Raw genomic sequence first — 27826 nt, 5'->3', positions numbered from 1 at the left:
TTTGTTTGTGTAACATTTTTCTGTCTAAACTATTCGGTTTACAAAAAATGTTTAAAACAAAAAAGCATTCATTCATCGAGTTTCAAGCATATGGCAACTTAAAAAAGACACCCCGTATGTGGTATGAGTGTAAAGAGCGGCTAAATAGATAGATCGGGCCCTGAGTAGCGGTAGCAAAAATTGAATGACCTGCTGACGGCAAATGTGTAAATCCGCCACTATAACTAACATGAATAAATCATGATGTTAAATTGTTGAATTTTATCTGTATAAAAAAAAAACATTTCACAAGTTATATAAATTGTAAACAAACCAGTAAAACATTTTTAATTGTCGAATACCATTTTCATTTAAATAACATTCATTTTTAAGACGAAATCAAAAATCATAAACAAAAAAATGCCATTAAACATAAAAAATACATCATTGTATTCAATGTTAAGATATTTACAATTAATGGGCATGTACCCAATTACAACAAAATATCAATTAATAAATAATTGTCAATATTATTACGGTTATATTATATATTATAGTGTGATTATATGTTTGTTAACACAATTTATACAAATGTATTATGATCAGAAAAATTTAGAGGTATTCTTCAAGGGTTTTTCATTTAAAATGATATAAATTTAAACAGTGTATGAGATATCACAAAAATTTTTTTTTATAGCAATTTGTGTTATGTTGCGGTTGTGATCCGCAACTTTGCTGGACACCGCGATCAAATTAATTTTGGACAAATCATCATTTAAATAGCAAAGTTGGCCAATGCATCTAAATTATTATTGAACTTTTTTAACAAAATTATCATACAAATTGGTATAAAATACTCTTTTCATGATACCTTATATACAAGTTTTTTTAAGTTTAAAATTATATCATTTTAATGGAATACAAGCAGTTGAGGTTTCATATCCAAGTTGTTGAAAGGATAAACCAATCTAATCGCTTTGCTATTTTATAAACTTTATTGTGTCGAATTTTTTCTATTAGTTGTACGGCTTTTGAGTTATTCGCGAAAAACGGTTAAAAGTTTTTGTCGCGCTTATCAGCTTATATAACAGCATGAAAAAAGTATAATTAAAGTAAAATTTAGTAAATATCAACCAATTTTTATACCAGAAAGTCATATAAAAAAAATTCAAAATGTGCAAAATGACGCGACGTCAGGTTTCAATTTATAGTTTTCATGTAATTGCCGGATTTTTTAATTTTCTTTTTTATTTCCTAATTTTTCGATCGATCCACGCAACAACAACTTTGACTTGCTTTTGCACTACTTATAACCAGATTTCCAGGACTAATACTTTCATCTATTGTTTGTATTTAGGAATTAACTGTAAATGCCAGTATATCATTATGTTATGTGGTTGCATTAGCAAAAGTATTTTTAATATTATTTATGAAAGAGAAATTTTACAAAATGATAACAATTATCATTGAAACGGAACAGAGTATTTTGGATAATGGTACGAAAGAAAGTAAACAATTATTTTATGAACATCATAAACGTGTTAAATATGCCACGTTAGGGTTTGCTTTTTTGGATGTGATTACAACTACGGGATTGATTTGTGCACCACATGCTGAATTCTATTTATCTGGTAAGTAGCAACACCTAAACAAGTAATGTACCATGGATCACACACTAGGATATCTAGGATAACTCCTACTTTTTAAATTTTGTAAATTTAACTTGTTGTGTACCTAAAATTTTCATGAGATATAATTTGTTGAATAATGATTGTTCTAGGTCCATTTTTTATAAAATTTGAAAATGGTACAGATACAAATATTATCAAAAAACCAATGTTATTAAATGCATGGTTACCTTTTGATAGCAATCAATCGCCAATCTATGAAATGGTATTAGTAATGCAAGTGATTATATTTGTTATTGCGGCAGCTTCTTTAGGAGCTGGTGATACGTTTATTTTTGCATTGTTATTATTTTGTACGGGACAATTACAAATTTTACAACAAAAATTAAGTGTTTTGGGCCCGAGTAAGAGAACTATTACAAACTCTATAGATGGATATAATTATGATATGTCTGTGGAAATTTCAAATTGTATTTATCATCATAATGGCATTATTAAGTAAGTTGTTACAGATATTTGACAGTTTAAAATTTCATCTACTTACAATTGCTTGGAAATTCTAAGCTAAAGATCCTTCACCCCATTTAATTTATCAATGATGATTTATTTGATTTAAAGTGTTTTATAATCAGTCTTCAGTTTTGAAAATACATAAATGACGACAATTAATGATTTTTTTTTAAAATCCGTAAAATCGATTTGATCGCTTTTTAATGAATGGCTACACCTATAAGCCACTTATCAAGCAGTTTAAGTTTTGTATTAATTTAATTTGGTGATCAAATTTGAAACAAAACAAATATTTAATCGTTATATTTCGAAGTAAACGTGAATCAAAATTTTCGGAAGAGGTGGCTAAAAATGACTTTTGAAGGTATCCTAGCAATCTCAGATTAGAGCTGCGTCTGGATTAGAGTTTTAACCCATTATTCTGGACAAAGATAGGTTTAGTCCTAGTAGATCGGTTTAGGCCTCAATCTAATACAGATCGAACAAGGACATTTTCATCCATTGTGCATCGGACTTTTCAATTTCATTTAATTCAAATACGTCTCTTTTGAAATCTATAAAAAAATTTATAGAACTTTAAATTTTTCCGAAATTTCTTGTCTTAATTATAAATAACTCACTTATTTCTGAAGGCTTTTTAATGCAGAAGACAGATTTTGGAGATTTTGAGGCCTAGTCTCTACCCAAATCTAGCCCTAAGACGAGACGTGACAAACAACAAAGATGCTATAGAGAAAACATTTATGACCAAAATTTTATTTGTTGTTGCAAGGCACTGCAGTACCTTTTTGCTCGAAGTAATTTATAGTAATTTTGAACACTTATACCTGAATGATAATTTCACGATAATTTTACGGTACCTTATGAAATTTTAATTTTTTAAGTTAATTTTGAATTCTGAAAAGCAAAAACCCCTCATTGAAATTATTCAAAATTAAAAATTTAAAAAATACAGTCGCCTCTTAAATTTCGATTCTCATAAAAATGTTTCACTTCTAGGATCCGACAACACGAGTGTACGTCTAAATCGGTTAACGCTAAACACTTCTTTAAATTTTTACTTAGAAAACACCTGTTTATTACCTACCTTCATGATAAATAAATATTAAAAGTAAAATCATTAAGGCACCTTTCTTGCAATTACAACAACTTAATTATATTATTAACATATTAAAATATTTCTTAATTCTTACTATGGAAAAAGTATTTCATGTGAAAGTGACAGTATTGTTTGTTTAATTGTTTTGTTTGTTTATTCATCTCCTATAATCATGCAATTTCGAATGTCTTCTCTGCATATTTGTGCATAGGCATTACATACTGTCTTATACATTTCTCTAGCCTCCTTTTTTCCTGGATACGTGCAATCTTCGTTATACCTTAATCAAATTCCTTGATTCAACTCTCACTTTAAAACAAAAAATAAACTCACCAAAATTTATCGCTTAATATTATAAAACAGGCTATAGAAATAATATTAAAATTTAATTTTTGGTCAGTATGTAATTTGTATATCATATCTGTAATAAAATTGCCTAGAAATAAAAAAGTAACTGTTTTTAGTAACGAATACGTGTAATTATGTATAATGCAGGATTTTTAAAATATAAAATAATTTTTTGGAAATGAAAATTATAAAGGGATAATTTTTTAAAAAGTTTCCACTCCTGTATTTCAAAAACGGAAGTTGAGGATACTTTAGGGAAGAACTGTGAGGATACTATAGGGAAGATGTCAAACGATTTTTAAGGTATACAAGTGTAATGATTCTTACAGGGAAATATTTTGGACCAAAATTATTTGTTTTTTAATAAAAAAGTTATTATTTTGAGAATTTTATGGTTAAAGAATATTCTTGATGGAAAGTTGGAAACATTTTAACCCGAAAATAACTCAATCAGGTGCCAAAATTTGAGGCCTAGGAAAAAAATGGGAACCCATATTTGTGAGTTATTCATTTTCCCTGCTATAGAAATTGAAATTATATAATTTGAGAATTTTTTTCTTAGGTAATTCTTGTATTTTTTTTTTTATGATGGTAAAACTATTCAAATTTCTGTACAATTTTATTATCGATATTATCTACAAATTTTACTTTTAGAAGTTTAATATTTTTTAAGTTAAAAAGAACTAATATCATTAGAATACTAACTTTTTTTAAAGGCTTTTTGGATTTCACAGGGATGTAACTTGAACGTGTTTTTAGATTTTCTTGTATCCTCGTGAAACCTTGATCAGAAAGACATAAAGAATTCCATATACCTAGTCTTTTTATTACCCAATTTGGCAGAATTTTTTTTTACATTAGTTTCGAGCGAGGTCAACTCTCATTTGTTTCGCTAATTATATTCTTATAATTTACACAAAATTAATAGGTATATACTTATTTATATGCATTTTTAGTGATTACAATTATTTCTAGATTTGTCTCAGATCTTCGAAATTGGATAAATCCAGTGATGTTTTTAGAATTTTTAGTATGTTCAGTAATGCTTTGCGCAATTGGATTTCAAGCTACAATGATTGTAAATATCAAATCTTTTGTTATTATTAATTAAATATTAACAAATTAATTTTTATTTAAATTATTCTATTTTCAGGATGGTATCACATTTAAGCTATTTGTCTATATCGAATATTTAACTGCATCCCTAATCGAATTATTTTTGTTTTATTGGTTTGCGAATGAAGTTATACTTGAAGTAAGCAATATTTTTAAAGTTACATACATTAAAGCTTCTAGAACTCCAAAAAATTATTATGCTCTATTATAATTATTAATGCTAGCACCAAGGCAATTTTAAATAAAAAACTTGTTTTTTTATATAAAGTTGGAATAAATCTAAATCAATTTATAAAATTTTAATGGGGGTTGCCCGATTATTAAAATAAATAAATGACTTCAAAAAGAAGGCCTATTTAACATTGGTTTTATGGTACAACTTTTTCATAGATTTCTCCATAACTAGTCGGTGCAAATTAAAAAAAAAATTAAATTAAAGTTAAAACCTTAATAAATTATTGAAAACTAAAAACAAAAACCGTTGTGCCCGACTAATTAAGGATGCATGAGCACGGTAGTGGGGACAGAAATTTAAAAAATAAGTATTTTCAATTTTGATGAAGAATTATGGTATAACTTGGCAATATAAGACGAAAAGTAAGACTAAATTTTATAATTTCAATATTTGAAGTAATTTCCAAAATATTGAAAATTGAAAATTTAGTTTAATTATTTAGCTTTCGATATTTCGAAAACTTGGCAGATATGGAAAATTTTTATTTTTAATTTTCTACATCTATTTCATGAAGTTATATAAAAATCCATCATTAAAGTTGAAAATAAGGTACAAATAATTTCAAACACAAGTCTAAACTTGTCTTGCCTTGGCGCTCGTACTACCTTAGCCCCAATTTTTAGAGCTGCACAAAAAACAATTTAGAATTGCACAAATCACAAGTATGACTACACAATTTGTATTGAACTTCTTTGGAAGTACTTTAATAAGATATAGGTAAGGGAAACGAAAACAAAACTGACCCAGCAGATATAACGGTTAACCTTATAAAGATTTAATTCGTGCAATTTCATGATGAGATGTTTTGTGAAGATGTATCGTCATTACTAGTTAACTCTTGGACAATACACAGTCACTCATTGTTGTTTCAGCAATGAGTTTCAGCAGAGATGATAATAGAGATTAACGGCGTTCCCCTAAAATCGAGGATAATTCTTCTTAGGATAATCTTTAAATCGTGTACATATTTTCATTCTTGTTTGTACTTTGTAAGCAAAGGAATTTTTAAAACTTCTTACAGTGCTACATTTTTTGACTTTGACTTATAAAGTTTGCGTTTTAGATAATTTTCTTAGGATTGATTGATTTGGAAAACTAATATTCATAAGTTAAAAACATGACAAATATTTTTCTGCAAAGAAAATTATGATAAATAGACCTTCTTTTCCCAATGATACGTTCAATATGACTTTTGTTCCCCAAATTCTCATTGAATGTGATTTTTGTCCTGTATAAGTAGTGTATTTCTTCTAAATAGGGATTTTTCCTCTAAATCATCAAGCTTCGATATTTCGAAACCTATATGATATATATCGAAAAAAAATAACTTTATATTGATTCACGTCTAATTTTCTCTAAGTTGTAACTGTCTCTGCACTTAGAAATATTTACTGAGTTACGAAAAACCATTTTTTGCAGTTCAAGTCAGATTTCAACTGGATTTTTTGGCGAATGGAATTTGTTGGAAAATCCTTGAATTAGAATAATTTAAACAATTAGACTTCATTTAATCGAAAAGTTAGTGTAATTCCAGAATAACTTTGGGGTTCTGGTTTTTAGTATAGATAATAAAAAAGACGGTCAAAATAACAAAAGAAGACATATTGTTTACTGCTTTCAAACAAGCAGAAAAATTTTTCAAAAAACTAATTAATTTTTTTTTTTTTTTTTGAAATTTATTTATTGCATTTAAAAAAACGAGGTCAATTGAGGAATACGTGACGCTATTTTAATTTATATTACTGGTAGTTCATTTTGTTTTGGTATAGATTTAATGTGATAAAATGAACAAACATAATTGAAGAAGTTAACCAATTAAGATTAAGAAAGAAAATAAGGCATTTTTCAAAAATAGTTTTATCATTATTCTCGATTTATTTTTTATTTCAAAAATTAAATGAAAAAAAAAAAAACAAAAAAAACATTTTTCATTTTCCGGACATTCAATTTCTGTCATTCGGTCTTCACAAAAATTGTTTCAGCCACAAAATGTTATTCCTTGGATATGGAACAACTTTCTGATCTAAAGTGATCTTCTATCTCTTTCCACTTATAGAGCAGAATGAGATTTTCATTGAATTTGAAAGACCAGGTCCAAATTAATGTCTGTCTAAGATACGCATCTATGTACTCGACATTTTTTTGCATTTTTGAAGTGAAAACTTCTTTTGGTACGTTGAACAGCCTTTTTTAGGTGAAATAAAATCATAGAACTCGCGTCATCGCGTGTGTTTGTATTTCAACTCCTCCTAAACGGATGAACCGATTTTGATGAAATTTTGTGTGTTTAATTGTGTTTAAGTAGATGCGAGGATCGTTTAAATTCAGTCCACAGTTTATGATAATACTTTAATTTTTTTTTCCTCGAATTTTAGAGTTTAAAAGTAAGTGTCAGCATTTGGGACTGTAAATGGTATACTTTTGACACTAAATCACGACAGTTATTAGTTATGATAATGATGCGATCTCAACGGCCTTTAATATTTCGAGCTGGACCATTTAATGAAATGTCATTGGCTACATACATTGGAGTAAGTATATTTAATTTTTTTTTAAATCTCTATTACTCATTGTTTTGTATGTTTTTGGGGCGCTAAATTTCGATCATTCTTTAGCTTTTGGCGCTCTTTTTCTACCAAAATATGACAGTTCTGTGGAAGAACCAAATTTAAATACAGCTGGGAGGGAGGGAGGCCAAAAATCGTAATCTATGCCACCAAGATTCTTAGCTTGATCAAAGGTGTCCTCGAAACATCTATGACCTCCACATAAATCTTATGGGTAGCGTTTATAATACCTTTATTCAATATTGACTTTATTCAATATACAAACCCATTTAAAGATGCTATCATCTCGTACAAATTGTATAGTCGTGTGTTTCTACCTTTATTTGATCACTGAATAACAAAACATCCGAACTTGTTTTTTAAAGTGGTTTAATTGTTTTTAAAAATCATTTAATATATTTTGACATAAATACATACCAAATGGAGTGCGGTGCTTCACCACAACCTCGTCTAACAGGCATGATGTGGTAACAATTACAGACAAAACGACGCTAATTTGATTTATCATAAAATTTAAAGCTAAGTTTTTATTAAAATTATAATTAGGTTTATCTTTTATTTAATACTCTTACATTGCTGAAACTGACGACGTCGTAGCTTATATGTGACATGAAAGAGAAAAGGTTGTTTACCCGAGTCAGGAAGGCTAAAACCGAGATCTGGAAAATTGATTCACAACTCCGATTATAATTTATTTTTTTAAATGAGCCCGTGAGCACACTTTCTAAAAATTTATAAAAAGTGCTGAAAATTTGTATACAGGCGTTTTTTGGGTAGCCGAATCCAGATTTAATATCAATTTCAAGTGTTTACATATGTAAGGGGAATAATACCACAAATGACCTAAAATAAAAAAATCTTTACAACAGGAAGCTAAAATCGCTTGCCAAATAAACTTATTTTTATCACTTTTATTTGTCAGACTTCTTACTAATAAAGAAATAAATAAGATTGAAATTTTTTTCAGATTTTAAAAGCATCATATACTTATTTAACGATTTTACGTCAATTGTATGGATAAGTGAGACGTTGAATTTTCTTTATATGTACCTAATTTAATTTCGTGCCTCAAATACTGTTGAAGGCTAAAAGCTTACCCAAAATAGTTTAAATTACCAGATAACCAGATTTGCCATAAAATAATCTTTTTTTTTTTCAAACGCTGACTAGTTTTTAACAGAAGACTAAATATTTTGGGTACTAGAAGGAATCATTGGAGCATTGCATAGTGTTATTAGTCTAGTATAGGGAAATAGATTAATTAGTGGATTAAATCGTTAATGGTACGATTTAAAAGTCAAGTCGAATTTATTTTATTGATATTTATATATTAGTGTCAATTAATTAATTAGTTTTCATTTAATTAATTTGAAAGTAAATTTTCAATATTTTCCATGATTGTTTGGTTTTTTCCAATGTGGAAATAACACCAACTGATGGACAAGCCTATATAATAAAAATTTTGTTATAACTATTTCAAAACATGAAATAGTTTTTAATAAAAATTTTATAAAAGAAAATTTATGTAATTTATAAAACTTTTTATATCATATATACATGCATGAAGGTTATAAAGAGTATACATGCATGATTCAAATAACTTGTATCATTGATGTAACTATCACAGTGCAAAAGGCAGTGAATTAGAATGTTTAGAAAACTTTTTAGATTGTCTAGACGTTCATACTTTTCAAATAATGAAAAATTATGCTAGTAAAATCTTCTCATTTACATAAAATACTTTTATCAATATTCTTCAACTTTTAAGCTTTAAAATCATACAAAAATTAAGAACTGTGCATAAAGATGAAAAACTATTTTTGGTGAAAACACTGACTTTGATAGTTGATTTCTCATAAACCGAAATGAAAGAGAATCGATATGAATTTTTCTCAAGAGACGTATAAAAGGATGATTCATTGACAGATTAAAAAAAAATTTTTTGGTTATTTTCATTTTTTCGATATCGAATATTTTAAGTAAATTTTACTTCGCATTTGTTTTATTTCAATGATTTTAAAATACTTAAAGATTGTAATCAAGTATAAAGAAAACATTTTCAACCCCCCGAACTACAAAAACTGGTGATATAAGTTTGACTGCTATGTGGGGATGTCTGTCTGTCTGTAGAATCGTAGCGCCTAAACGGAAGAACCGATTCTGGATTTTTTGTTTCGTTGGAAAGGTAATTTAATGGGGAGTGCTCTTAGCTATGTTTCAAGTGAAAGTTTAGGGACCGTACACGAAAAAACAAAAAAATTGGCGATTCTCTTCAAAATCGGCTCAGTTTGGAAAAGGTTTTAAAGAAAAAGGTAATTTAATGGAGAGTGTTGTTAGGTATGTTTCAACTGCGAGTTTAGGGTTCCGTACTTGAAAAATTTGTCAGGGGTTTTTTCAATTTTGTAAATTTTACTTGTACGTATAACGTGCTCGTGACATAATATGACTTCAGACAGTATTTTTTACATATAAATTGTTATCAAACGGGGTTATGAAATCATACAATGTTTTACTAATTTATTAGAAGGTCAACTATTTGAACTTTTGAAACTATATATATTTTTTGTCATTGTTATTGATAAGAAGAATGTTCATGCATAAATAAATTAAACTTTCATTCATAAAAATATTTAATTCAACCGAGTAAATTAATTTCTATCAATGAAGTAGTACATATCAGCAGATCGATTCATTTGGTTTGTGTCAACGTTTCATTTTAATAATTCCAACACTTACAAAATAACTCTGAAAAAGAGGTAGGTATTAAATTATCTTCAGAGGTAAGTATTTCTTAAATTATTGCAATACTGCAAAAAAAAATTCTTAATACCAACCGATAGAGATTGTCTCAACCTCAGCGCGTGATCATATATGGCGAATGGTGCCACGAATGTGATACAACAACCATACGGGGTTGAGTGGTGAAGTTGACACAAAAGCACGAGTTGTTCGTATGAAAGTACCACTTCTACCAATTAAACAAATAGATATTAGAAGAGATATCGGTCAAATAATCAAAAAATAAATCGTCATAGTCGTATAAGTCATAAACGGCTAGTGATACAAAAAAAAATTGCTGTACAAAAAAGGTAGGTAATTTAATTATCTACAATCATTTTTGGTCTAAAGTGTACGACCAAAATGGAAGCACTTCCCCTGCCTATTTTTGTAAAGATTTTGTGCATTTACATTCAATACGTGATACTGAATCTATTTAAATTAAAAAATAACTCCTGTAATTTAGTGCATTATGGACAAGAGTAACTATCTTCTGTATAACCTGTATTATTTTCATCTCTGAATCCATATTGAACTAGAAATCAATGCATTTCAAATTCTTCAATTTATAACTAAGAATTGGGACAAATTAAGTTTTTCAAATGCAGTCACATCAGGGTACAACTTTAAAATACGATTGTGTCAACGAAATTGACTATTCGGCCATGCATAAGCAAACTTAACTTTGTAATGGGTATAAATATTGTGTTGCGTGCCACTGGTTCGCCATCCCTGCTCTAGCTTTCATTGTGTTCTAGGAGTGATAAAACGGATTTATAATACACCCGCCACTCTTCCCATTGACCTTCGATATAATGCATAAGTCTATATTTTCGGAGAAAATATAACTAGAAATTGTGAAAAGAATGAATACGTTTACATAATAGCAAATTTAATCTCTTAAATGTTGACACACGTGTATATAATCAATCATTGTATAAAACAGAAGTCAATCATTGTATACTACACGTATTAATCAGGCATATATTAGTTTACTTACATAATTTGTATAATTAATTACATAAGTATATTGACTGTCTCAAAACTAACGGGTCTTTTCTCTTCTGATATCTTATAAGAATCAATAGTAAAAATAGTGATTTTCATTAGAAATTTTAAAGTTGACCTTTTAAAAGAGTCTACCATGGTCATATAAAGGACTCACTAAATATATTTTTTTTGACACTTAAGGTATTACGAGCGCCAAGGCAAATTAGGGTTGAACTTTGATGATGCATTTTGTTATAACTTCATGAATCTAGACGAAAAATAAGAATACAATTTTTCGATTTCTGCCTTGGTTTTCGAAATATTAAAAGCTAAATAAATTAAACAAACTTTTCAATTTTCGATGTTTTGAAAATTACTCCAGTAATCGCAAAATTTTATTCTTACTTTTCGTCTTATATTGTCAAGTTATAATTCATATCAAAATTGAAAATATATCTTTTTTTAATTTTTGTCCTCACTACCGTGCTTATACATCCTTAATTTATTAAGATTTTAACTTTAATTTAAATAGTTTTTTTTAATTTCCACCGACAAGTTTTGGAAAAATCTATGAGAATATATCATTCATCTACCGTTTTCCCATAAGACCAATGTTAAATAGGCCTAATTTTGAAGTCATTTCTTTATTTAAATAATCGGGCAACCCCTTCTAATATTTTCCGAATTGATTTAGATTAAGTTCACCTTCATATAAAAAAAAATCAAGCCTTTTATCCAAAATTGCCCTCGTACAACCTTAAAACGTTTGATTGGAAAATTTTTCGGAAAAATATTTTTAACGAAATTTTTCAACCGTTTCACTTTCATTTTCTACACAACTTTACTAATTAGCAAAATTTCTAGTTTCTTAATATTAATAGAAAAATTTCAAGATTTATTTTTTTTCTATTCCCATTCCCAAAACACTCCCAAAGTTCTTCACCTGCTTTTACCAGTCTTTTCAATACATCATGATATTATTATGATTGGCGCAAATCTAAGATCGGTGTCACCTTTTATTCATGAATAATCGTGAACGAAAAAATCATTAAAACAAAATTTTTTGCATTGGCAATAAGCCGAATCGAACAAACTGCATTTTTGGCTAGAATCAGCGCTCCATTTACCGTTTAAGGAGTCCAGGCGGCCGTTATCAAAAAAAAGCTTCCACAAACAAAAACATTTTAGCTTTTGTTAATTAAGTCCGTCTCCTGCTTAAGTGTGAATGCATCACGGGCTATAGAATGTCATAAAATAAGGATCTCAAACGCCAACTCTGCCACATTTGCAATTTCCTATATTTTATAATTTTGAATATATTTTTGAGACAAAAATGTGTAGAAAACTTGAGAATGTTATCAAAATGAAGATTTCCATATCCTCGCACTATATCGCAGTCATTAGATCCGATCACCATGAAATTAGGCCATTTTTAAACTAATATGATTCAGAATTGCCTGAATTGAAAGTGCCTGAAAAAACAAAATGCAAACAAATTTGACTGAAAATATCAATCTGCATAAAACGTCTTTTCAAGCCTTTTTAACATTAAATAAAATAATATGTTAATAAAAAGATAATAAAAGTATTGTATTTATGATATGGTTAAAATTATATTATCTACAAAATTATCATAAACAAAGTTTGAACGATCAACGACGAGGCTATGCTTTATAAAAAAAATTTTATAAAAAATTTTAAAACAAAAAAATAACAATTTATTTTACAAAAATTTTAATATTAAAACAGGTACTAGTCGAGGTTGAGTATGATGCAAGAAAAAATTACACAGATTCCATTTCTTTAGAAAAAATTGCATCCTTATAAAAAAGGAGAAGGAATAAAACAATTTAGGGCCTAAAATTATTTTTAATTGAAAATTTTTAACAACTTTAGTACTTCCAGGTTAGTCTTGCTTAAATATTAAATATAACATTCATAAATATGGGTAAGGGGATACAAAATTTGGGAACGGAATAGTTTGAAAGAGTATAGACTTTTAATGGCATTAAATCGTACAAAGGATTAACATTTAAAAACAAACATCTTAAAACTATATCGAAAGCTCTTAAAATCACTAAAAGTACAAAATGAAAAAATTGAACCTACCTAAAAAAAAGAACGATAGGTGTCATGAGCACCCGGTAAGAAACTATATTCCTTTCGTACCTTGGTACATTATAAACATAGCGCTTATTTTTTTTATTTATACGATATTTTTCTGAAAGGTATTAGTTTTCGAAATCAAATACTTGTTGGATTATTTTCAGAATTTTATTTTATAACTACTTTTAGTTTTTACTGTATGAAATAATTGTAGTATTAGTTTAAAAAGACATACTTCAGTTTTAGTAGTCAACCAAATATGTGCGAACATTACCTACATTTGGTTTGATCAGAATATTTGTTATGACAATTTTATTGTACTTACTTTAAATTATCTCTGTTATCTTTAACTTCTTATAACTTTCTCAACTCAATCTTTTTAAATGATAAAACATAAAATTTTGACAAAAAATACAAATTGACAAATTATAAAAACATTTTTGCATTTTCTCAAAATTCATGGCAAGCGGAATCGATTGAAAAAGTTTAAGTATCCTAGGTGACCAAGAAGAAAATGGTAGGTTTTTGTGTCGATTTTTTTTATGCACATTTTTGGTCTTACCTCCCAATTAGCAAACAAATCAAAACAATAAAGTGCAATAAGGAACACAGTTCCAATTACTCAAAAAATAATTTTTTCAATTTCCTTGTGAACAATCACGTTTTGAAATTACGCCAACCATATCCTTTTATAATTTTTTTAAATTAGGTTCTATTTTGTTTGCCAGCAATTTTTTATTATCATCTATAATGTAAAAATATAAAGATTGTCTGTCTGTAACAATATTATATGCAAAAATATATCTTGTAAGTATTTATTTTATCAGATCCAAAAACACCACACTCTCTTCTTCTTGCATTCTCTATCTGATGCAGGAATATATAGCTATTTACCTTTTTTGGAAAAGTGTACTTTTGTCTTTTAACGTGGGTTTATTAACAGTTATTTATGTGGATACAAATTTTAGTTTAATTTTGTTATTATAATCGTTTTTACAAAAAAATACAATAAAATATTTGTCACAATTTTTCAAAATCAAATTTATTACATTTAAATATTTCGATAATCTATGGTATGAGCATCCCACAACTTTAAAAGGCGTATACGCTTTCACTTACTAAACGCCTTTTGATAGGAAACCAATATTGTAGTTTAAATATTGGGTCTCGAAGCTGAATAACTTGTCACGATATAAAGATATCGAAAAATAAAAAAAATAAAAGTCAATTTAATTTTATTTAAATATAAATTCTTATTTTTATATCAAATTCAGTTTCTTTTGGCATAAAATATAAAAATTTTGTTTCTTACATTTCAATTTTTTCAGACTTTTTTGAAATTTGTTATTTGTATACAGCTATCATTTTTCGATACTATTAATATCCTAACAAGTTTTTCAGTAGTAAACCCTGTCAAAAACTTCAAAATGTACATAAAAAATTCATTAAAAAAATTTTCGTAATCAATAAATTTGCAGCAATTTTGCGCTGAAAATTTGAGAAAACTATAAAATTTGTTTTTTTCGTTTTGTAGGAAAGAAAGATTCTAAAATTATTTTAAAAAAAACCAAAATTTTTCCATTCTTGATTGTATCCAAGCAAGATTCGGGTCATTTTTGTATATAGTCAAATTTTTACCGACACTTACTGTGTTTGACTTAGGGTGAAATTTGAATAATTCAATTCTTTTTTGGAGGAGGAGCTGAATCACCTGGCACTGAACAACACAGTCAGGCTGATCTGGGTTCCAGGTCACTCTGGCGTTAAATGAAATGAACCAGCAGACTCGTTGGCACGAGAGGAGTCGTCTCAAACGCCCCTTTCACCTGAGCCTGTCATTCCCATAGCAAGATGCTCTGTAATTTGCCGAATCAAAGAATGACTACGACAAGCCCATCTTGCTTACTGGGAAATTTCGCTGGGCATGCGACAGGCCAAACTGTGTATAACTACAGCCAGGCCATTCGACTGTGCTCAACTGAAACTTACTAGAGCACAGTTGAGAAGGGTGGGGGGACTATTGACAGGTCACTGTCGATTGAACTATTACCTTCACAATATGGGGATCTCTAATGATCCCACTTGTAGCGCCTATATGGAGGATGACGAAACTTCCATACATGTTATTTACACCTGTAGAAATCTGCAGGGCGTTAGATTCTGAAAGTTCGGGTCCGAAACCTTGGATCCATCTATCCTGGGAGAACCCGACGGAGAAGATGTGGGCTGTCTGTGTGGTGTCTGGGCTCGACAGAATCTCTTAGCTTCATCTGATTCTAATAGCGCATCCTACCCGAAGACGCCTCGTCTTGGTGGCAGGTCGTTCTCAAGTAGGTCACAGAGGAATCTTGGTCTAGGTGCTAGGTACCCATTTGCGATACCCTTCTTTTGTCTTATTATTATTATTAAGCGAGAAAAAATCGCTCCTAAATTTGTGTATAATCAAACCCGATGATCATCTATATTAGATTATTGTGTTTAAAAAATTTATACACAAAAATATAATTTATTTACGTAATCATAATAATAAATTAATTGTTGGCAACCTTGTACATTTGCACCTGAAAAGTACGCATAGTCTTCTGTCTAACTTGAGTTATTTAATAAGGTACTACTTACTTAGATACTATACTTAATTGTTACTATCAACAACAACTACTTATTTATTGTTAACAACAACACTTACTTAAATCTATCCTTAAGAATACATTGTAAAAAAAAACATAAAAATTGTTAAAATTAATACGTAAAACAAAACTTGGAATATACCAAAGATAGCAATAAGAGATGGTAATAGAACATTGGAACATCTACGAATATTTGTAATACTTAATTGTAATATTATAATCTGGCAATAAATTCTTTTTATCTTATCTTTCAAACACTTACTTAGTAATGGTGTGAGAGTGTGGTCCACTCAGTCTAGTGGGTACAAATAAATAATATTTTAATAATTCCAATAATACCCATTTTATTTTTATTAAAAATGGTTTTATCATAAACATGTCTAGAGGTAGACATTTATTATTGATATTGAATATTTTCACAGTCAAATATTGATTTAGTCATTCTTGTACTCTCGACCTAACACAATAATAATTGTGCGTTATCAATATTAAATTTAATTCACGTGTATTTTTTTAATTTTTATTTAACATTTAACATTCAAGTGTCTACACTGTGTAACTGAACAACTGTGTGTTTTGTTCACACTCTTTTATAGCAACAATCATCAAGTTAACAACAATATGTGGTGTTTGTTATTAAGAATTTATTAATTGTTGATAGTGTGATGTTGTTTTTAAATTAATGATAAAAATTGTTTATTTAATTTGTAAAAAAATAAATTGAAAATGTGTTTTAAATATTCTATGATTATTGTGTTAGTTTTAATTTTAAATACTGTTATAAATGGTGATTATGTGAGTGATGATTTCGAATTAAAACAGTTTTTTCGACAAACTGAATGTCAATTTTCGTGTCAACAGAAATATTCTTATCAAAATGTAAGTTGTTATTTATAATAAATATTATATAATTTAACTTTTAAACAAACACAGTAGACGAATCATTTTAGATCAGAAAAGAATAAAATGAAGAATTTTTATGTACCTCAACCAATCGGGCCAGTTTTTTTTTTTTTTTTTTTTTTTTTTTTTTTTTTTTTTTTTTATAAATATTCAGGAAGGTCCATATATCAAAAGCTACATCTAACTTCTTGCCGCTAGAAAGTTTGGCCATTGCTATTTTCAAAATCTTGAAAATATGCAACAAAATGGGCCAGAAACGCATATAGTATTCTGAAGTCAGAATTTCGATATATTCTCCCCTCCTAGGGTAATTCACCCCGCTGGTCCAAATTGAATATTTACAGAAAATTGCAGTGTTAGGTCATCGAATGGCGAAAAACCCCAAGAAGGAGGGGGGGAGTATGTCAAAAAAATGTTATTTTTTGAGATTCCTCCATAAGAGCCTATACAATTTATATCGATTTTCAATGAATTTTCTTAAAAATTTGCACGGACACCTATGCTGAAATTTTATCCACATATTCTTTTAGTAAAAGCCTGTCTATTAAAAATTTTGAGCCTTTAAATCAAACATTATCATACATCCTTTAATACTTGGATAAATACCAAGCTAATAGAAGCGTGTTAAAAAGATATGCTTCATATATTAACAACCGGTTTTAGGCAGACTCTAAAAACTAATATTTAATAAAACAAAAAATTTAGAAATTAAAATTTAATTTAATTTTTTTATTTTTAAAAATATGATTTAAAAAACAGCTTATACATTTCATATGCAATTGAGTAATATGTATACACAATACGTCTAAGTATTATGTACGTAACATGACTTCTCAAAAATGCTACACGAATATATGAGTATGTTTTTGTGAACTTGACCATAATAGCCCAACTTTAAAAAGCTAGAAATCAATAAAAATTTTTGGGAATTATTTTTCCCGGAATATAACTTCAGGGAATAGATTAATATTAACACTAAACTAATAATAGTGCTTATCAAGAATAAACAATGCATGTGAAAAAGGTTTTTTTTTTTCTGAAAAAGTCTTATTAGAAAGCATCGCCTATTTCATTAAGATCCTTATTACGGTTATTTGTCCTACGATCAATTCCTATAGGACAGATATATGAGCATTAAGCCTGTCCTTTTTATATTCCAAATAATGAAAAATTGATCCAAAAATGTGATGCTTAGGAAAAATAGGCTAGAGAAATAATATTAGGATTTAATTTTGTTCATTATGTAACTCGTATATCATATCTGTAATAAAATTGCCTATAAATAAAAAGAAAGTGAAATACTCACTTATATATGATTTTTTTAGCCTGTTTTTAGGGACGAAGCACAACTCTATGATGAATGGGGGAGAAGACAACTCTATGTTGAATTAGGGACGAAACACAACTCATTTTTATTATCTTTACCATATTTGTTTCTAAAATGCCGGTTGAATACAATACTTTCAGTTTCAAAACTACAAGCCAGTCCAAGTTTGCTCATACTAATTTAGAATCATTCTAAAATTTAATATATTTTGCAATTTGATAATTACGTAAAGCATTGAATTTATGGTAGAGTGTTTGGTAAAATTGCAGTGCCATTTTAAACGTGCTACACTTAGTATTTGTTATACATTTCTGTCTAACATTTCTAAAATAGAAAAAATAAATTTTTTTTTTGATAAACTCCTACAATTATATTACCACTCCGGCGCAGTACTTGTAAATATATTAAAATTTATAAAAAGGACCCCGGACACAATTCATTGATTTTTGGTTTTGGTTAAAATTCTGATCAAAAGTTCTTATGGGCTCAGTCCTTTCTAAAAAACCCTTCCTTTCTTACCAACGGCCCTTTAAAGGTACTACCTTAATCCATAGTTTTTTTAAATTTTTTTAACGAAAGCAAAAATCAATAACTCATGTAGGGCATAACCTTTGAAGGGCCGTTACTCGGAAGGGATGGGTTTTTGAGAGTTGAGTCTATAAAATCTTTGGATCAGCAACATGAAAACTACCCTAATCCATAGTTTTCAAAAAGTTTTAACCAAAAACAAAAATCAATATTTCATGTAGGCATAATTTTTGAAGAGCCGTAGTTCGGAAGAGGTGGGTTTTTGAGTGTAGAGACCAAAAAAATTTTTGATCAGCAAGACTAAAACTACCTTAATCATAGTTTTCCAAAAATTTTAACCGACAGCAAAAATTAATGTATTGTATCTGGGGTCCTTTATTTACTTAGAGTAGCCCCATATGGTTTCCATACATTTTAATACACATTGTATAAAACGTGGTTTTCCAAGAACAAGTCTAGGAAAATTTTGTCGTATAAATTAAAAAGAATAATGTTTTTATAATTATGAAATTTTTTATATTTATTTATAAACAATAATTGTTACTTTAGAGTTTACGTAAACTTAGTTTTAATATAATTATTTTTAAATAATTAAAGGTTTTCCATTAAGAGTAGCCAAACTTTAAACTGAAGTTAAACAACGGATGCTGAACATTTCCTCTTATTGCGCAAGATTAGAAATCTCATTTAAAACATGCAAAGAGTCAGAAATTCGATTAATTGAAGGAGTTTGTAGGGATGATACTGTCTCACAATAAGAATTCGAGATCTAGGGAATTGTCAGTTTACCTTTTTTGTCTTTGAAACACTTTCTACTTCTTCTTAGTGCTTTCTCAAGCACGTTTTCATTTTTCTTCTTATGTCTCCCGAATTGGTTATCACAATAAAGTACCCTTAATTCGTTGGAATATGATCAACTGATCCAAGACTGCTAGATTCCCTCTTGAGCCAGTCTCTCCGATATTATACCTATATTTCCCTAATTTTCAATTTTTCAAATGAATTTTGCAAGAAAACATTACGTGATAAAACCAAATAAATATTATCAAGGACATGCCTGCTCAGCGAAGCTGAGGTTGTCATTTGGATGTTATTTATTATATATCGTACAGAATGGCAGTAATTCAATTAAAAAAAGTAAATGATACCTCATATACAACTCTGTAACAATAAGTTTTAAGTTCCGACGCTCTTAATGGAAAACCGTATACCTGTAATTAATTAGAATGTATAAATATTAAATAGATTATTGTCAGGTTGTTGGTGAAAGTGCAACAAGAATAATGCCCTGTTCCACAATTGTTTATTGTAACCGCATTCTCTAAATAAATTAACAACCTATATAATCGTTGCGTGCAAAGTAGGTGGAAGAAACAACTGAATCAATGGCAGCGCTTCTCTCTTATGAAATTTGCACATAAAACACACGCTTTTGTTTAAAATATGACTATTTTTCAATTGTTTTTATTTAATTGGTATAGTAATTGTCACATAAAAATTATTGAATAATAACAATTAAGTAAACTTGTTACGTTAGAAATTGTGAAAATAAAAGACGAACTTACATGAATAATATTTTTATATATAAATTTAAAATTTGCTAGAAAATAGTATTATGTAAATCATGTATACAAACCATAGACTAATTGTCCACCCATTCAATTATATTAATATAGTAGAGTGTCATTATCATGGAAAATCCTGAAATAAAACTCATGCACGGGGCGAAATCTAAATTAGTAACTTATTGGTGAGCTTAATTATTAATTTAAGATTCCTGGCCTTAAATTTTAAAGAACATAAAGTTCTTGCAGTCTCATGTTTCTACTGATTGCAATGAGCTTTTATTTCCCAGACTGAGAAAACAAGTTTCCTGAAACCATTGTGTAGTTCCTGGACTTCCTCAATTTAAAATAACAAGGATGATTCGAAGCGCCTCAAGCTTTTACGAATAGCCATGCATGAGGGACTGATTAAAAAAAGTATTTTCTACTTTTTAAGAAACCGGTGAAACTTAATAAAAGCTTGTAAAAACTGTAATTCAAATTTTACGTGTGAATAACTAAAGCTTTCAAATGTATCTATTTTAAATGTTTTAAAAAAACGAATCCATGGTCAAAAATTACGGGTGCCAACTTTATTCAACGTTATCCTTACTTAAAACAGCAACCTTACATGCCTAACTAAGACTATTTGCACGGATTTTAATGTATTCTCGAATTTTTAATCAGAATAACAGGAAGTTGGAAAAATGAATTGGAATAAATGAATTAACAAAATAAATTGAACATTTCAACATTTTATTAAATGCTGCAAATAATAATTCTTAAACATTCTTGTACCCAGTGATGGATTACCGCCTAGGCCCGTGTCTAGGGCGGCACAATTTGGGGGGCGGCAAATTTTTCAGAATGTCAAAATTTTAAATCTGATATAATGTAACGACAATACATTTTAAGGATCTATTCGAATTTTAAGTAAGAAGCTTCAGGATTCTCAAGCTGATTTATCATCTGTGATAAAAATATATAGTTCTTTGGCATTATTTCTACAAGATATGAGAGATAAACAATTTTCTGACTATGAAAAAAAAGCCAAAGAACTATCTGGAGTTCAAAATTATTACCACTATGACAGCCGTCGTAAAAAAACCCGAAAACTTCAGGCTGACGAGTCACGGGAAAATGAAAGAACTGCTTTATCTGGAGAAGAAAATTTTCGAACCAACGTTTACTATCCAATTTTAGATACTTTAAGTGTACAATTGACAGGACGTAAAAGTGCTTATCATAATCTCTACGAAAAATTTAATTTTTTTGACAATTTATATGAAACTAGCGGCCCCGATGGACGTTGTCCCGTAAAAACGTAACTCCAATTCATGAATACCTATACTGCGTTTAGCCTGTCCGCTAAACCCATCCCGCTAAACCCCAATTTAACTCCTATTTATTGGAGTGGCCTGACCTTCGACCTTTGGCCTGACCTTTGATAGTAGAGCTCGCTGCGCTCGCATATGGCTCTAATAAATGCCTATTGACAATACCTGAATACTATTAAAAATACATAGTACACATAGTATACATAATGTGATATGATTTATATGCGCTCCCACCATTTAATGAAATTTCATTTTTTTGGTACGGAGCCCTCAAAAACAGTTTTACTGGACCAAATTGTAAATCTAAACCATTCTCGAATCTCCACGAACACACACAAAAAATTTCATCAAAATCGGTCCAGCCGTCTAGGAGGAGTTCAATTACATACACACGCTCACAAGAAATATATATATTAAGATAGATACCAATGAATTAAAAATTTGGGCAGATGAATTAGTTACTAAGTATCCTGATGACTTGGAAGAGACTTTCGCGAATGAATGTATTCATTTGCACTGTCAACTCAAAGATTCTGTAATGGACGAAAGATATTCGTTCCGCGCAAGGAATATACAATTTTTTGCATTCTCAAAATCTTCAAGATGTTTATCCAAATGTAGACATTGCTCTACGTATTTTTTGAGTATTCCGGCTACAAACTGTTCAGGAGAAAGATCTTTTTCCACCTTGAAAAGAGTAAAAACGTATTTACGCGCAAGTATGGGCCAAGAGAGACTCAATGCTTTAGCACTACTGTCAATTGAAGCTCAACTTGTTCAAGAAATTGATTACAACGACATAGTTGATATTCTTGACGAAAGCAAGAAAGAAGATATTTAAAAATTAAGTTATACATTATATTTTAAAAAAACTGACTGTTGTTTATGTAGTTAATATTTATTTGTATTGTTCAACAATTGTATTTTTATGAAATAAATATTATATCTAAATAATATAAACGGATTCAAAAAAATAAAATTTCATCTTTTAAAAAGGGCGGCTAATCAGACAGGGCCTAGGGCGGCAAAATACTTAATCCGCCACTGCTTGTACGAAGAAAATAAAGTATTGCTATAGTGAAAAACTTCTGTTAAAGTGTCCATGAATCAATTCGAAATGGATTTACATGTGCTAAATGAAAATAAAATGAATAATTAATCTTAGATTAATCATTTTTGAAAAAATTTATTAATTTAACTTTTTTAATTATTCATTTTAATTTGAAGATGTTTCTAACATGATCATACTCTACAAAGTATTTTCAATAACGTAGAGAAAATTTTATTTTTATCCTCGGAATCATGGAATCCTTCTGAAATAGTATAAATCCAGCACTGCGTATAAGCATGCATTTTACATAACTAAAAAACGAAGGTACATAATAACTAATAATTTACATAAATAAAATTACGATTTTTAATTTTAATATTTTAAAAGAAAAATGTGCTTTTATGACTCGAAATCAAAATATTTAAGTATATTTTTAATTAAATTTTAACTTTTTTCAAATTTCATGATCTATTTTTGACTAACGATAATACCCTATTAATATTTTAATTATTTTCAATAGCTATTTATTGACTAAGATAAATTGGATAAATAAACTTATACTCATGTTTACCTTTTATTTTAAAGGTAATCTTGTGATTGTGATAATGACTTGATAAATAGCGTCATTATTATGAAGATATTGCAGACTAATTTTTATTATTATCAGCTTAAAAAATAATTTTTTTTTTTTGTTACATAATCTGGTTGATAAATCTACATTTTAGAATGCTGATAAATAAATTTATATTGCATGTTTGTAATATGTTACTGATAAATCTACATGTATCTTGTGGATAAATCTACATCCATCCTATCGAAGCATGCGACGAAAGTAAAATCGTTATTCTTAATTGATACGATTTGTATGTATCATCAAATTTTTAACAATATTAACATTTCATCTAAGGGCTAGGAACTAAAAAAATAAAATATTTTATAGCTAAGATGATCATCCATCCACGCCTTAACTTTATAGAACAAGAACTTTTGTACACATCTCCTCAATTCTTTGATATTCCTTCTGTCTTTGATAGTAGCTGCAAAGTATGTCTATTTTCAATAAAATTACGAGAAATTTGCACGTAAATAATGTATGTAAAATCAGGTTTTACTTTATCTAGACCGTTTTTCTTATTTTGACCATTCACAAACTTTGATATCTATCCACTTTCATGTTTGCATTTGGTAAAAACTTTTAGAAAGTAGAAAATTGCCAATTCATTTCAATTAATTCGATGAACTTCAAGTTTATGGATTGTTTTAGTCAAGGTAAATTCTGGATTATTACATACTAGCTGTGAACTACCCGCTTTGCTGAACAACATACCTACTCTCACCCCCTCTCCCATACCCCTTTACGTGTAATGTACACGTCATGCCCTTTCATTTGATACCCCACGTAGTATATTTGAAAAAATTCGATTATTCATCCCCACTTTCTCGCTCCACCCTTCCACCCCCCCCCCCGAAGATTAAAAATAGATTAAAATAATCTTTGAAGCTGGTTGTATATCTCGCTAATATTTGAGCTGAATTCATGCACAACTTTTTAAATTTTTGAAGTACATCCCTTTCAACCCTCTTGAATCACTCTACCTTTTAGAAAAAAACCACATCAAAATTAGTAGTTTAAAAGATCTAAGCATACATAGAGATTAGGGACAGTCAGACGGTAGCGACTTTTTTTTATACAATGTATTGATTATCTTATCTCAACCGTCCGAATACGGTGATTTCTATCACCACTATCAATTCGCTTCGTGAAAATTGCATGATTTGTTGTAAGTAAATAAAAAATTTTTATTTTTCAAAAAAAATTTTAATTTTAGCAAATTAAATGTTGATAAGTCACGTTTTATTATTGTAACAATATCCAATGCCAATATTGTTTTATACAAAAAATTTAAATTGATGGAATGGATAATATTCTTCTTTTTTTTAATTTAAGAGTAAATGTTATTAAAAATAATTAATAAAGCAAATAGATGGTAATTTATTATCGTTTTTATTCGGTTGAATAACATGCGCTGTTATATTTTTACTAAACATGTATAATGCAGGTATGTTTAGTGAGATATAGATAAATCAACAAAAAAGTTTCTAATATTCATGTGGTTCTATATGCGTTTCAGGAAATTCTACATGCGATTTATTTTTTATGTATATAATAATTTATAAAACAAGTAAAAATAAACAATTGACTGAGTTAATTGTTGAAATACCATGCATAGACAGTGTTGATTACTCTATCACATTACACATATACATGTCACACATACATAATTGATAATCCATTATTAATACATACTATAAAATTTGCATCTAATGTGAGCCCTCGTGAGTGAACAGTGATGTTTACAAAAAAATGTTTCAAACAAAAGTTGTTTATTTTTTAACCTCACTTTTTACGTCCTGAGTGCTCTGTAAAAATTTCAGCTGGATATCTTTTTTCTTGTTTGAGTTATCGTGTTGACAGACGAACGGACAACCGAAATGGACTAATTAGGTGATTCTATGAACATCTATATCAAAATTTTTTCTTGGCATCAATATTTTTAAGCGTTACAAACTTGGGACTAAACTTAATATGCCATATATATTTCTTATATACATGATATAAAAAGACCGAAATTGGCCATTTAGGTTTAAGTGTTATTCAATCTTTTTACAAATGTTTTATAATTTTATATCTTTTTGGTATACCTTTTTGAAATTACAAGAAAGTACAAAAAAAGGTCGAATATTTTTTAAAAGATTTAATAACTCTTAAACGGCATATTTCGGCCTTACCTACCTAGTTTATTTTATAGTACCAAGTAGGGTCTCTTATTTAAGATTTTACCATTTAATTAACAATGTATTATGTTTATATATTTCGAAGTATTTATTTAATAATATACTTGAAGCTTCGTGAGTGGCTTTCTTTTGGCGAACCTATCAAACTTTCTCTCCACGACTTATCTCGAAAGTGGTGCGTTTTCAAATGAGTATGATAACGTCATATTTAAGCTATCGGACGAAAAATTCCATGCGGCGTATTTTCAGATTGGTAGTTTAAATATGACGTTTTCATCGCAATTGAAAACTTAGAAATTTCGAAAAAAAGCCGTAGAGAGAAAATTTAGTAGACTCAACAAAAGAAAACTACTCACGAGTTTCAAGTATGCTCTGTAGCTAGTTTAATGCGACTCTGGATGAAGTCCGAGTTCTTAAATCAGAATCATTACATCAATGCTAGACATCATTTACATTTTACAAGACATCATACACCAGTAACAGCTCTGGTTTAAGTGATGAAGCAATATTAGAATGAAACGATTTAATTGCCTTTACCTGTGCATAGATTATAATATAATAAAAATGAAGATTATTTATAATTATATAAACTTTTTTTTTTTTTTAAATTGAGTTATTTGGGGTAAATTAATGTTTTAATTAACCGCAAATTTAATCTAATATCCTCTTTATATATTTAGAATTTGATTGTATTAGCTCATATACCATTTGTTTTATCTTGAGGTAACTTTTAACTGACAAAATGATAAGAAAAGAATTTCTGTTAGGAAGTATTCAGAAGATAATCACTATACATAGAAACAAATTCATACACTAGGAAGTTAGTGCGTTGATTGTATTCGATTTTTTATTATATTTATTTTTAAGATTTTATAAGTTATTGTTTGATTTATTTAGCGCCGGATATATTAATTTGACAGTAGTAGGCACTAGGCACTAGATTGTGTAGGTACATAAGAGATTTCTTTGAAATATCGTTAACGTTTTCTAGCCTACGTAAAACGCTCCAAACACCTTCAACTTGGTTGACAATATGACATATTGACAACCAAGTTGTGCGTCTGTGGATGGGTTGATAGTAATAAATTAATGTTGTCGGCTATGTTGAATTTAAAAGTTTTGATTTTTGTGGGAGTGATTTAATATTGACAACCATGTTGATACGTCTGTGGCTAGGTTGATAACTTTGTTCCAAACATCAGTTTGAAAGTTTACTGTATAATGAGCACGACTGCAACAAAATTTAAGTTTTTGTTATAAAGATAGGTATCGTGCTACAATATGGTCAAATATTTTTTGATTATTGTTAAACTTATTTTCTACAACTTAAATAGTATCCTCCCCCAATTTTTATGAGCTGCTTTTTTCAATCTTTTCTAGTAGGTATATCTTGATGTCATTACGCAACGATTGGTGCAAATCGCTAATACCTAACATATTCGAAAAATAATAAACGAAAAGTCGACGAACAAAAGCGCACCCATGCGTACACACTCATCTACAAAACGTAAAAATATGTTGAAAATTTCGATAAGGATTTTGGGACATATTTCAAGAACTTCCTCTATGGGAAGAATTTTTTTTAATCTTAAATTTTCGATTCTAAAATTTGATCTGCAACTATCCCCCTTCAAGTCACCCTATTAGCTCAGTTGGTTAAGGCGTAAACAATTCCTTCCGCGGTATGCTTAGGGTTGCGGGTTCGATTCCCGCCGTCGCAACAAAATTAATTTAATTAATAGTTTTGATGGGCTGGTGTAGTGCATGGTATATGCATAAAGGAGGTGCACTTAGCCTCTGAAATTGAGGAGCTGATGAAATTAAATTATCAGCGGAAAGGTGGTAATTAAGCACATGTATGGTATCGCAATGGGCTCTATAATCTAAGTGTGTCCTTCGTGGTCAGCCAATATAACCTAACCTTACCTATACCCCTTCAAAAATTCCATGGATTTTCAATCCAATAACTATTTGGATTAACCCATTGGTATTTTTCCATTTTATAAATAAATGCACCTATATTTGTATACGAATTTAAATAAAGCGAGTTTTCTGATTAAACAGAAAAATTTTTTTATTATACCAATAATTTAAGTAAACTTTACCTTGAGAGTAAATGTTTCTTAGTAATCATAAAATTGATTTTAATAAAAATGCTTACTTTACTATATTTAGATACCATTTGATATTAGATAACGATAATAAATTGCAAGACAATAAACGATGCGATGATTGTAGGAAATGCATATTTAAAAAAAATTGTTTTTGTTAGATCGAACAAAATTAGTTTTGAGTTACGTAAAATTGTTTTATCAAACTGATTTCACATTGGTCTCAAGAATAGGGTATTATCGCAA

General features: G+C 28.9%; 2 protein-coding genes across 2 annotated transcripts in view; both read left to right on the top strand.

Moving 5' to 3' along the window:
• The first annotated feature begins 2043 nt into the window (after positions 1-2043).
• LOC123299051 (odorant receptor Or2-like) lies at positions 2044-8565 on the top strand. The gene is made up of 5 exons (XM_044881196.1): positions 2044-2105; positions 4540-4642; positions 4718-4819; positions 7291-7446; positions 8450-8565. The coding sequence occupies exons 1-5, from the start codon at positions 2056-2058 to the stop codon at positions 8501-8503; spliced, it is 465 nt and encodes a 154-aa protein (XP_044737131.1). The 5' UTR covers positions 2044-2055; the 3' UTR covers positions 8504-8565.
• An 8144-nt stretch (positions 8566-16709) lies between these two features.
• Positions 16710-27826, top strand: part of LOC123298828 (tyrosine-protein kinase receptor torso) — a 67364-nt gene continuing 56247 nt past the window's right edge. Inside the window, exon 1 of the mRNA XM_044880924.1 lies at positions 16710-16862. Coding sequence (XP_044736859.1) covers positions 16710-16862 — 153 coding nt within the window. The remainder of the gene's footprint in view (positions 16863-27826) is intronic.

The sequence above is a fragment of the Chrysoperla carnea genome, chromosome 4 (assembly GCF_905475395.1).
Source record: "Chrysoperla carnea chromosome 4, inChrCarn1.1, whole genome shotgun sequence".
NCBI lineage: Eukaryota > Metazoa > Arthropoda > Insecta > Neuroptera > Chrysopidae > Chrysoperla > Chrysoperla carnea.
This window is presented reverse-complemented; position numbering and strand designations above follow the sequence as displayed.

Bases quoted from the DNA above. Each gene is read 5' to 3' on its own strand.
- LOC123299051 (XM_044881196.1), top strand. From the start codon at position 2,056: ATGTCTGTGGAAATTTCAAATTGTATTTATCATCATAATGGCATTATT. The intron at 2,106-4,539 runs GTAAGTTGTTAC...AATTATTTCTAG, and splicing joins CATCATAATGGCATTATTAA to ATTTGTCTCAGATCTTCGAA. The intron at 4,820-7,290 runs GTAAGCAATATT...CTCGAATTTTAG, and splicing joins CGAATGAAGTTATACTTGAA to AGTTTAAAAGTAAGTGTCAG.